General features: G+C 31.4%; 2 protein-coding genes across 3 annotated transcripts in view; both read left to right on the top strand.

The window, feature by feature from the left end:
* LOC121116018 (putative receptor-type tyrosine-protein phosphatase mosPTP-1) overlaps positions 1 to 2,714 on the top strand; it is a 97,372-nt gene extending 94,658 nt beyond the window's left edge. For both annotated transcript variants that reach the window (XR_011779857.1, XM_071887947.1), the window contains exons 18-19: positions 1,734 to 1,869; positions 1,936 to 2,714. Coding sequence is in view for 1 of the 2 variants with exons in the window: in XM_071887947.1 (XP_071744048.1) it covers positions 1,734 to 1,869; positions 1,936 to 2,304 (505 nt within the window). In the remaining variant the exon portion in view is untranslated. The remainder of the gene's footprint in view (positions 1 to 1,733; positions 1,870 to 1,935) is intronic.
* A 1,580-nt stretch (positions 2,715 to 4,294) lies between these two features.
* LOC121116017 (putative neutral sphingomyelinase) lies at positions 4,295 to 5,767 on the top strand. The gene is given in 3 exon segments (XM_040710210.2): positions 4,295 to 4,742; positions 4,822 to 5,468; positions 5,470 to 5,767. Coding segments are annotated over 3 exon segments (1,041 nt in total). The 5' UTR covers positions 4,295 to 4,408; the 3' UTR covers positions 5,530 to 5,767.
* Positions 5,768 to 12,697: the final 6,930 nt, after the last annotated feature.

The following is a 12,697-nucleotide window of genomic DNA, read 5'->3' as shown; positions in this document are numbered from 1 at the left end:
GCTGAGTGCGTCATACTAAAAAAAAGAGAGAGGACATATATTTTTAAGGTTTTAAATCCTTAGCATCTTTTGGTTTGCAAGTTTTGTTGTTATAGGGAACTTGAATAATGTGGTTTTTTTAAAGTCTGTCGTCATTATTCTTTTATTTTTAAGGAGAAAACATCTAAGTATTGAGTAACTAGGTGTGTGGGTGTGTTAATAAAAAACGGAAAGTAAACTAAGGATTTACTGGGTTTTTATCTTTCATATTAATTCGGCAATGTGTGTCTGTTTATCAACTCCGAGTAATGCCGGTTACTACTGCCAGTGTACAATATATACATATATATATGTATATGTTATATGTTGTGTACCAGTTGTTATATATGTATAAACTGTAAATTACGTGAAAAGTTTGTACAAATTAAAATTTCTACGTCTCATTATGGGCCATGTAACAATATACGTATGTTGGCGAAATTTTGAAATCGCTACAGAAGCTATAATAAAGTTCTTAGATTATAAGTACCAAATACAATCACAATTGGGCAAAAAAAAATTGTACAGTATATAACTATTATTTTTTCAAGTTCTCAACAATTTTGATATATTTTTTTTAAATAACTAGCAAAGAACTTAACTTTTTCAAGACCTGAGCCCCTTTAATTTCTGAATAACCGGCCATTGATCGAAATATAGCAATAGAGACTTATCAGCAAATTGGCTTACACATTTTTTTTACAATCCTACCTTGCCGTCGGACGCAATGTTTAGTGAGAAAAATCCTATGTATTTTGGCATTTAAAAAAAAAAATCAAAAAAATCAATAAGCTTACTCTGACAATTTGAAGAATGTTTTGGAGTAGAGCAGCTTTATTGTCGTTTCATTAGACCAGCTACCATCAGCTATGAAAAAAAGGAAGAAGTAAATAAACAGGGATATTTATTAGAATTATTCTGATGTTGATTTTCAATTCTTCTCTGAGTACAACAAGGAATTAAAATTATGACTATGTAACCAATCTTCAAGGTTACTCTCACCGTCATATATGTGCACTCCAGAAAGTTCAATCAGGTTTTGAACCTAATTGAATGAAGTAGATAAGGAAGTTCCCTAAATAATAATCACAACAGCTTAGGAAAAGAAAATTCATTCTTTAGATTACCAATTGCAAAATAACGGGCGAGCTAAAAAATCCAACCAATTTTTATGACTAATTATGATATCCAAATACATGCCAATAATGTATACTATTATCCTATTTAAAAAGTTAAGAATTTTTATTTTAATAAAATTAAGATATTACAATAATAAAAAACATCATCAACACCTTGGTGTTTTCGGAGGAAAGGTTGCAAAATATAATAAAGGTAACAAAAGTCCTCTTGCCCCTTAATTTTGTTCGGACACATGTTCTTCTCTATTGTTAAAGGGAAAAGAGTGTATAGTGATAAAAAATAGTCAAACAATCATAATATTTTGGGCTTTCTTTTTGTCTTCTTTTGAAGGTAAGATTGATAAATAATAAAGAATATTCATGATAATGTTTATGGGGCATAAACATTATCAAGGGGTTGATTTTCTTAATGATGACGTCACGCAAAACGATTTATATATTTGACGGAAGTTTATGAGTTTTACCACTCAACCTTTTAGCAATGTTTTGTTTCCTGTGCATCATTTATTTATTAATTAATGAAATAATCAGATCAAATTATGTAACATCTTCTACTCTTTTTATTTTATTTTATAGATATGGAGCTACTCAGGCAGCAACGTTTTGTTGCTTAAAATCTCTGTGGCATCAATTACATTTTGAAGGCGGAGTAGATGTTTTTCAAATGGCCAAGCTCTATCATCATTGCAGACCAGGGATTTGGAGAAGTCAAGTAAGAGAATAAAAATCCTACAGATTTAATTTCAGCAAAGTCATTTAATCACATATCAATTTTTAGGACGAATATTTGTTCATGTATTGTGCACTAGAGGCCTATATTACAAATAATGGAACGACAATTCCTTCACCAGTTGATATAGATCAATGGAAAAATGGGTTTCAGCTTAATGGATGTATTCGAGTGAGCCGAGTGTACACAGACTCAGTTACACGAGTTCTTACAGAGCATGGAAGTATGACCGAATCATTTCGTATACCCCCTGATGGACAGGAGTCTTGTGCTCTCCTTCGTCATCATGGGCGTTGCTCCTCTTCAACTCCAGAGGAAATTGTTCATGGTCAGAGTCATGGAAAAGGAATCTGTGTTCCTTCCATCTCTACGAATTCAACATCTTCTTCAACTTGCTCGACAGCAGGACTTTCTTGAGATATTTTATAAGACCTATACATTTATCTGTTTCATTATTTTCAGAAATATGCGATCTCGATTCATTCAGTGACAAATACCTCTTTTTTTCTAAGTATATACAAAAATAACTTATATGATTAATTATTTTTAATATAGTCAGGTAAAACTTTGTCAAAAAAAATTATGTAATTTACCTACATATAAATATTATTCTAGTCTTTTTCTGTTTTGTTCACTTCACTCATCCATGTTGATTTGAAATCATTTTATGAATTATCGATTTTAAAATCTGTTTCTATAATATTTATTTTACTCATATCTACATATGAATAATTTCTCAAAGTCTCTGAAGCGTTGACTCCATCTCTATTGATAAGTTCCTATTGTTATTTTACATTACATTATGAAATGAATTCGTAAATATTTAATTTTTGCTCGTGTTTTATTTATTCCATTGTTGGACAAACCAATTTGGATGGCTTGTATTTTTAAATAATATAAAATAATGATTTTCTCGTCAAATAAATGAGCATGGACTACTTTCTGTAATAAAGTTTTCTAGCTTATTATCGAATATATATTATTATTGATAAAGTTGTAGAAAATATAACCTATCGTTATGTTTTAAAAAAATATATTCGAAACTCAACATAGGCAAGAACTACCCGATACTGATCCACAATTCTACTCCAAGAAGGACTTAGACTTAGTTATAACTTATAACTCCACAACCAATCATCATTGTTACTATCCTTTTTTCCATGATTACACTCAATAGCTATGTCTAGAGATATGAAAATTGTCTAAATCCTTGTGTGCATATATTTAGAAAAAAAAATATCCTGGTAAACTGCAAAATATCAGTGCTTTTATTAATTATTTCCCCCAATTTTGAAAATTCAAACGAATTAGCCAGCATGGAGCATTATAGTTGTATAGGATTTTAGAATAATGATAACAGGCTTAGAAAATAAAAAACTATCAGGTTGCCAACAAAAAAACACTCGCATTCTAAATAATATTTAGGATTAACAACTATAATAACCAACAAAACAATGGTGAGATGATTTGAGTATTCATGAGCGAGAGCACACTGTCAACTTTAAATCGCTCTTTCGCTCATTAAAATATTAAGGAAAGGGTTCATAAAATAAATTTGAAAATAATGTTTTGTCTATTATATTCTCAAGTATTCCAACAAACTGGTTTAATATAAATAGAGAAGAAGAATGAAACTTTGTCATCCGTTTCTGATATTATTATACTTAAACATAATCCTGTAAAAAAATAAAAATTTATTTCGTGCATTCGTGTATAATTATTAAACATTATTCGACTTCATAAGAGATATATTTAAAAAAATCAGAATTAGATTTGATAGAAGCTTAACAAATTGTAACATTTTATGTTAGAATAAAGAATAATTAGAATTATATCGAAAGATTGCAATTATGTCACACTTTATTAAGTAATTCATACAACAAAGACTTGATCAATGACTTCTACTACCTTGTAATTACACTATTAACATCAGAGTATCTATGTGCCACCATGTGCTAAATTTAATATATCTTCCAAAAAGACAACATTTTATAACTTAAATTAAAAAGTTTTTGATTCAAAGACTTGTCTAGGTAAGTGTTTCAACCTGGGAGTGCTACAGATATTATCCTTTTCTATACAATTCTGTCTATTACAATATTAATAATAACTCATCCCTTCGGTCCTTCCTCTTTCTTAATTCTATATAAAAGATTTACGGTATATAAATTAAATTCTACATCTTTTGCCAAAAAGATGATGCCTCACTATGATTGTTTTGTAGACAAATATTAAGATAATATGTGTAGATTCTCTGAAGTTTATGTAATAACCATTTGATGTTTAACAATAAAAAATACACTCCCCCTACATGAGGTTGAGTGACGTAGCCTGGGCTCACTCCAGATCTAGCACTATTGTAGTTCATATAATACTCGCTAGAGGAAGATGTTTGTATATAACTGTGACAATAGTTGTCAGTTGAACAGAATAATAATCACTTATTCCGGAGTTATTGGTCTCCTTGATAAGTTATTAATAGTTATTATTAATATTGCTTCAGTTTCATTGCGTCCTCAGAATGGCTGATGATCGATTTCAGCTCTTGAACACTGATTACCCTCAAAGGGTTCCACGACATAAACTCCGTCATGTAATGTGTATCCTATTTTTAGCAATTATTTTGGTCCTATTCATAATTGGACTGGCAGTTTACTTCGGATCTTACTTTGGCTCTCATCACACCATCAAAATCCTTAGCCTGAATGTGTGGGGTCTTCCCTACAAATTTGGCTCCTTGGATAAGGAAGAAAGAATATTAAAGATTGCGGAAATGCTTCGTAAAGATCCGCAATTTGATGTCGTGTTTTTTCAAGAGCTCTGGATGCCTGCGGATCACGCAACGATTGAGTTAGGTATGCAACATCATCAGAAATATTCCAGATTTGCTTTATTTTATAAGTATAACAAATGATTGTACTACCTAAATTTCAGAATTGAATGGCGATTACAGCATGACTTCCTTTGACTCTATGAATAATAATTGTATACACTTGACGGCTCCCTTTCAGTGCTCGGGACTCGCAGTTTTGAGCAAGTATCCCTTTCATGAAGTTGAATTCCATGCTTACAATGAATCAGGTCATTCTTCTGAAGAGTTCATTGATGGCGAAAATTTTGTCAACAAAGGTGTTGGAAGAGTGAGATTGCTCTTGCCTGGCAATACCACAGCAGATTTCTTTCTTACTCATACTATTGCGGATGCTCCTCCTGGTAAAAGTTATACGAATGAGGATATTCGTTTAGATCAAGTATCCGAGCTGGTTAATAACGGAGTGAAACAATCCACTGCAGATATCGTCATTCTAGGGGGAGACTTAAATGCATCTCCTGATTCGAAGCCCTATCAATTTATCAAGAGATGTATGAGGAGTACAGCTTTAGATATTTTTAAAATTTTGAAGGCATTGTTTGATCCTGTTATTTCAACATATGCAAATCCTAAAAATACGTGGTCTGTCAATATAACGGATCCCATAATGTATGATCATATATTTTATAAAGTCAACAATCCTGATTATTTGGCATGGACAAACATATTCTCCGTTCCAATCTTCCATTTCTTGGACGATTCCGGAAAGAAAAAAAAGTGTTTCAGATCATGAAGGGATAATTGCTACATTATATTATCGAAGAAAGTAATATTTATTCAGTAAACTTACAAAAATTAGTGTAACATCCCATATGGCATTTCGAAATTTATTATGCATGTTGGCAACAAATTTTATAAGAAAAATGTGTATTATTACAACATATTTTATCAGTTAAAACATATATAAATTAGAATTTATATTTAAATTGTTACTTTGTGTATGGTCGATTTTTTTTAAAGACAAATTTTAAAACATCTATATAAAAAAAAATTAATTTATCCAAGTAACTGTCCAGAATCTTGTACATTTAGATTATTACATCATATTTTCTCACCTCTTTATTGATTTAACATGTTTTATAACAATATTTTCAAGGAATTATACATATGTAATGTATTTATTTTCTGAAACATTTGTAGCAAATTATTCATTTTTTCTTTCATAGTAAAGCAAACAAATTTCATTCAGTTTTTTTAAAGTCTAATTAATCATTTATTAAATTTACAGGGTTTTTCCCCTCTCTGTTTTGCTTTATTGAAACTCAAGAATATTTTAAAAGTTTGAATATTACTAACTAATATTAACATAGAGTTATTTAGAGTTTTATAATTTACCATTTACACTTATTATTATTCAGGTTTAGATTATATAATAAATTACACAAATAAATCTTTATAGTTCTATATCTAATTCTAGTAGTACTTGACGTGTTAATCACAATACATAATTAGTCATTTTCGTATCAAATCTGAATTGTGAGAATTTTTGATTTAATTTTAGTGTTAGATAATAAATTAGTAATCCACATCAAAATATAGCTATTATCTGAAAACGTTACAGTAACTTCAAAAATGTGTCATAGAAGTAAATCCTTTATTTTTGAGAAATGTTTGGAAGTTCTTGGAGTGATTGCATCATAGTATTCTGACTATATTGACTTTTAAAAGGCTTAAATGATTCCATAGGAGAAACAGTTTCAAACTATATTTTTTATATGGTACCCCATTCAGGATTCAGTTAAAAGACATAAGTGTAAACTCGATCAGGTTACATGGTTATGATTACAGTCGTCATTGGCAAATCATCTCCTTATACCATCTGAGAAATGGTTCGCGTATCGAGTATGACATGAACACTGGAGGTATCAGGATACCTTCAGATAATCCTAATTGTTATTTCTGAAGTTCAGAAAGAGGGACAGCTACACACCTTCTGTGGGAGTGCCCAGTTTTCAAACCTGTTTCACTCCGCTCTTGGAGAGCTGGTAAAGGACCTTTTCGGAGACTCAGTGAGCAGAAGGAACTTTTTACACTAGCTTCTAATAACAAAATATATCATGACGCAGTGATCTTGAAAGTTCAATTTTGCATCTATACCATCGAGCTATGCTCCAAGCTTGACCGGGATGGGATTAATATTTAAAGAATCTATATTAGCATTTTAAATACAATTATGCTTATGTTTTGAATATTTTTTATAAATATGTGTGTATATGTTTTTATTACGCTATTCTAGCAATCTGTAACATGTTTCCAGTATTTCAAAATCTATTAAATGAATTCTGAGTATGAAATAAAAAAATACAGGTTTATAATCCATGTGGAAATTCGAAATTCCTAGGAAAGGACAATACACCATAGGAATAAGTAACATACCCATCAAGAATTTGGTTTTTAATTATCTGAAACGTTTCTAAGCTCCCTGCATACGTTTAAGGAGCTATATGTTTGTTAAATTTTTAGAATGTACTGTTTTTTGAGTAAGATAATACAATATAATATTTTATACTTGAGAGCATCAAGAAAGTCCTATTTTCAAAATTTGTGGTCTCTCATGTTTTTGTTTTTTTGGCATAGCGTTAAAAAAATAATTGATTTTAAATAATGATTCGAGTATAATGTAATTTCTTTTAGACGAATGGGCTTTTTAATATTTGTAAGTATATCTGTTTTAATTAATTAAATTGTTATTACATTATTTTAAATTTATTCTATAGCAAACTGTATTTGATTTGAGATTGTGCTCCTCCAGATAGTATAACTTATAAGAACTCATTGAAAGAGAATTATTCTGCTCGAGAATTCATTAGCGCGCTCTCTCTCCTGCTTAGTTACTAATTTTGTGAGCGCGCTCTTGCTCGTTTTTAAAGGATTGAGTTCGCTCATTCTCAATTAAAAATGAACGGCGCTCTCCTTTTCGGCTCGTATTGGGGTATTTGAATTTGACAACTCCTTAAGATTACAATTAAGATAAATATATTGCAAGTTCAAGTGTAGCGTACAATTTGTGACAACCATAAATTATTTGCAATAGCTTATAATTATCCAAATAAATGGTTTAATTAAAATATGCGCATCAACTGTCCCATTAAGTCTTTGATTCGTTTATAAAACCATTTGCACATCCACAGCCTGTAATGTTATTTATTTGTGAGTCTCAATTTTGATTTTATTTACTGTAAAAAGTAGTAGATATATCATTGATTTTATATTTACAATATATTCGTTTATTTTGTCGTTGTATTTTTTATATTTTTCAATATATGTAGAATTAAAATGTTATTTTTGATCAATATGAATATATTCAAATACCTTATATTATTTGCCACTGGATTGATCTTTATAAGGTCTTTAAGTCATCTATTTACATAAAAAATTTTATATTTTATATTCATTTCTCAATGACAGTTTTTCAATGTGGCAAGATACTTATACTTATTGATAAATTAATAATAAGTTGCCATTGCCTTTTGCACTAAATTGAGGTAAGGGGATCTCTAATTTGTAGAGTTATGAAAAATATTACTAAACATTATGCTAAAGAAGAAACCCAAAATCAACATAATAATCTGATAATTTGAAGAATTTTTTGGAGAAGAACAGCTTAGCTGTCGTGTCCCTTCACTATTTTAGCTTCGAGCAGCTATGAGAGGGAGATATTTTAGACAGCTCCCACTTCGTATGAAGTAAGGATATAGGCAGGAATGACTCCGTTTTTGAACCTCAATTCTACTCCAAGTCCAACAAGGACCTACACTTTAACCACAAATCCTATATGTTACACTTCGTCTTTCACACACGTGTAATTACATTATACTTAGGTTTTCTCTCTCCAAGAATAAAAAAACTAATGATAACTGCTATGGAAAATTAAAAAAAAAAAAAAAACACTATTCGGGTTGGCAACAACAACAAAATTTGCCCTCTAGAAATCTTAGGTTGCATTTTTCAAATCTGTAGGGTTACCGTGGTATTTATCGCTTTCTTTTAGTTTTATGTACCGGTTGGTCATAGTTTATTTAACTCTGGTAATCGATACAGTTTAGGAGAAAATTTTTTGTACCAATTCTATTGCGGAAATGAGATTGGAAGGTTTTGAAATGCTCTGATAACATTGTTATTAATACAAGTGGTGTTTCAAAATTTCATTGGAGATTTATTATGCCCCACTACAAGCGGATTAAACTTATGTATATTATTATTGTTAAACGATGAATTGATAAAAAAAAATTAACACGGTGCAGGAAGGAATGTGATCAAGAAGGACTGTGGTTTGGTCATGAGGGTGGCTTGCAGTCCTGAAAGTGTTGTGAAATAACCACCTAGAAGCATGGTCAAAACATGCTGCACTCTTTTGGCCTTGCAGGAACTGTTTTGTAGAAGGGTGTAATTTCTTCATTGAGCTACTTCATCTATCCAAGGAATGTCAATTAAAAGTAGAAAACCAGAACCAGTACAATGGCAAAACTAGATCTGCAAGAGATACCCGGGCCTGCTACAGATTCTACCTCCATGTGACCGAGGTCATCAAGTGAGACGGATTTTATAATTAATGCTGGGCCGTCAAAAAGTGTTATGTATTGTCTTTTATTTACTTTTAGATCATGACGTAGGGATTTGTTTAAAATAGATAGTAATGTACCTTGTGTTTGACGAGTTGGTATGTTTTAATAGTTATATGTATGTGCATCCTTTTAAATGTAATCCCTTATAGAATATATGTTTTAGTGTATGATTGTACCCCCAATCCATAGGTGTTCTTATTGACTTTACTCTTGTCCGTTACTTCCGTCTGTTGGTGGTGTTCGTAGACCATTACAAAAAGTTTTGAAACATGATGTTAATTGCGTTTTGAGATGTTTTGGTTGATTTTATGCAAAAAATTGCTTTTACAAAAAATAATAGCTGATTATTTACATTTTGAACACTTTATTTACCAAGTCTATAGCATACATATTAACGAAAATGGAGCATAAAAGACAAGAAGTGGCTCGTTTAGTCCACAAAGGATTTAGCAATTCTGATATTATAAATACCGTTAATGTCTTCAAAACCACCGTCTTGAGAATCAGGGTTAAGGTCAACAATGGTGAAGACATCAGTGTTCGTCATAGAAGGGGAAGGACGGTCAAATTATAGCCTAAAACTTTTTTGAAAAGTACAAAGATGACGATACGGACTTGGCGAAGAGGTGGTCGGTTTGACGTTCACGGTGTCCAACACAGTAAAAAAAGCCACTGACAAATCTCTCCGATATATTGAACAACCTTTGCTCACTCAACAACAACAACAATACGATTTGATTGGTCCAAAAAGCTTTACAATGACCTGAGGTATCACGGAAACCGAATTTTGTTCCTCTCGGACTAGAAGACATTGACAGTGTATCTTATATACAAAAGGCAAAATGATCAGGTCGTATGTTTAGGAGAAGTCAACGGTAACTTCTGTAAAGTGTACACCCTCAGTCATCCGGACTCAGTAATGATGCTCGGTATTGCTTCATCTGAGGGTCACAAAGTTACGGTCCCAGTGGGATACAAATTGACTAGCAAGGATTGCTTGATGATTTTGCAGACAAAAGTGCTTCCCTAGGTTCGCAAGATCACAAAGCAATCAAAGAAAGCCGATTCTTGCTTTCAACAGGACGGGGTTCCTGCACATACAGCAAAAATCGTACAGGATTGGATTGCCTAAAAAAAAATAAAGTTCTGGCCAAAGGACTTCTGGCCACTGCAGAGCCCCGACCTGAATCCCCTTGAATACAATATCTGCTGGAGTATTGAAAAAAAGGTATGTAGACAACGTCACAGCAATATTGAGTCTCTAAAGCAATCAGTTGAGAAAGAGTGGCAATCAATGCCAAAGCACTACATTGTCAACGTGACCAAAGCGTTCCAGGGTCGCGCAGAGCATTTGATTGAGGCCGAAGGTGTTTAAATTCATCAATAATGTTCTCTTATGTGTAATAAACAAGTTTTAATAAAATATAAATTATATAGAACTTCATTTAAAGCAACTAGGTATAATTAATTGTTCAACGCTCATTGTTTTCCTAGACTTCCTTACGCCCCCGTAATTGAATGCCATTAACTGCAACTTTCAATAATGAAAAAACTTATGGTCCTTTCCCGTCTAGTTCGTTCGTTATAAGCCTTTAAAGATTTTCCTACATTTTCCAAAATAAATCTAATTTCAATTACCCGATTTAAAAAATCCCAATTAATTTAGAATACTTGCATTACATAAAATCTTATGGTTTAATTTTGGCTCTCTAGCTCTATTATCCTTTGATTTATTTACCTTCAAATAATTTTAGGAAATTAACTTCATGAAAATAAATTGAGAGATCGTTTTTAGTATATTAAAACTAGTACGAGCCTGCCAGTTCGGCAGACACATTGGGGATGATGATGAAAGTGGGATGTGATGTCAATAAACTCATCTACTCCTAACTTGCCTAAAGTGAAGATCGCTCAATACATGCACCAACTACAAAACTATTTTAAAATAAATTTACCTCAAAATAAGTTAGTATTCTAGGAATTGCATGATATCCAATGCTTCAATAGAATGCTTATAGGCCATAGATACTTCAAAATATTAGTTTTTTATTTTCCCTTTATTGAACAGATTAAATTCTCATAAGTGTTCATCTGAATAGTAGCGATACAAGAAGGATTAACTTGTTAATGCAGTCTCCTCTTCCCTTCTAATTTTAATATTAGAGTGTAAAACAAAAAATGTTGCTTGGCAGAATAAACAAATGAGGAGGAGGAAGATTCAGAAGTTTATTTTTGAATATATATGATTGAAGCAATTAACTGATTTTCATCAATTGCACCAATAAAAGCTGAAGAGCTATTTATCAATTTGTGTTAATTAGTACAGTTTATGTTTACGGCAAATACAAGTTCCTCACTACTCCAACTTATGATAGCGACTGACTGTATTTCCAAGAAAAAACTTTAGAATCTCGCTTCTTCGACGAAACCATGCCAACCCCACTACAGTATAAATTATGTTCCTGCACACTTACTATTATGTGAGAAAAAATCAAACGTTATGTCTATTTATATTCTAAATATTTGATAAAAACTATTTATAGGCGTAAAATGAGGAGTACTAATGATTGTAGTAATGCAGTAAGTTTATCATTGTTTTTCCTGGAACTCATATTATTTTAATTATTAATTATTTGTATATCCAAGGTTGTACCCTGTTCAGAGGTTCTATCGGTCTCGGTTCTTTCATTTCAACGGTTTCGGTCTCTGTTCTTTCATTTCAACGGTTTCGGTCTCTATTCGGCTTCATTGGTCTCGGTTCTTTTTATACAGACTCAGTTTGGTAAGAGGCGCTTAAAACAAGGGGTGTCGCTAGAAAATTCGACCCCAAACTTTACTAAAAAAAAAAAAAAATACAGGAATCTGTTGTCAGAATTAAAAGTTGAAAAATAAAAATTATTTCGTTATATCGGGTTTAGTATTAAAATAGGTTGTGTACAACGCATATTCCATTTAGGACAACTTTTTCTTGTTGTCTCCAAAAAGCATATTATGAGTAAATAATGGAGGTACTATGTTGAATTCTTAGATTGAAATCAATTTTGAATTGATAAGTATCTGTATTTCAAAATGCCTAGTGATTCTTCAATTCGAACATGAGATCAAATTGTAACATCTAATGTTAGAATATAGAATAATTAGAATTATATAAAAAGATTGCAATTATGTCATACTTTATTAAGTCATTCATAGAACAATGACTTCTGCTACCTTGTAACTACATTAACATCAGAATATCTATGTGCCATCACGTGCTACATTTAATATATCTTCCAAAAAGATAACATTTCAGAACTTAAATTAAAAAGTTTTTGATTAAAAAACTTGTCTAGGTAAGTGCTTCAACCTGGGAGTGCTACAGATATTATCATTT

Source organism: Lepeophtheirus salmonis, chromosome 4 (assembly GCF_016086655.4).
Source record: "Lepeophtheirus salmonis chromosome 4, UVic_Lsal_1.4, whole genome shotgun sequence".
In the NCBI taxonomy this organism is placed as follows: Eukaryota; Metazoa; Arthropoda; class Copepoda; order Siphonostomatoida; family Caligidae; genus Lepeophtheirus; species Lepeophtheirus salmonis.
Note: the sequence above shows the minus strand (reverse complement) of the source record. Positions and strands in the feature narration are given on the sequence as shown.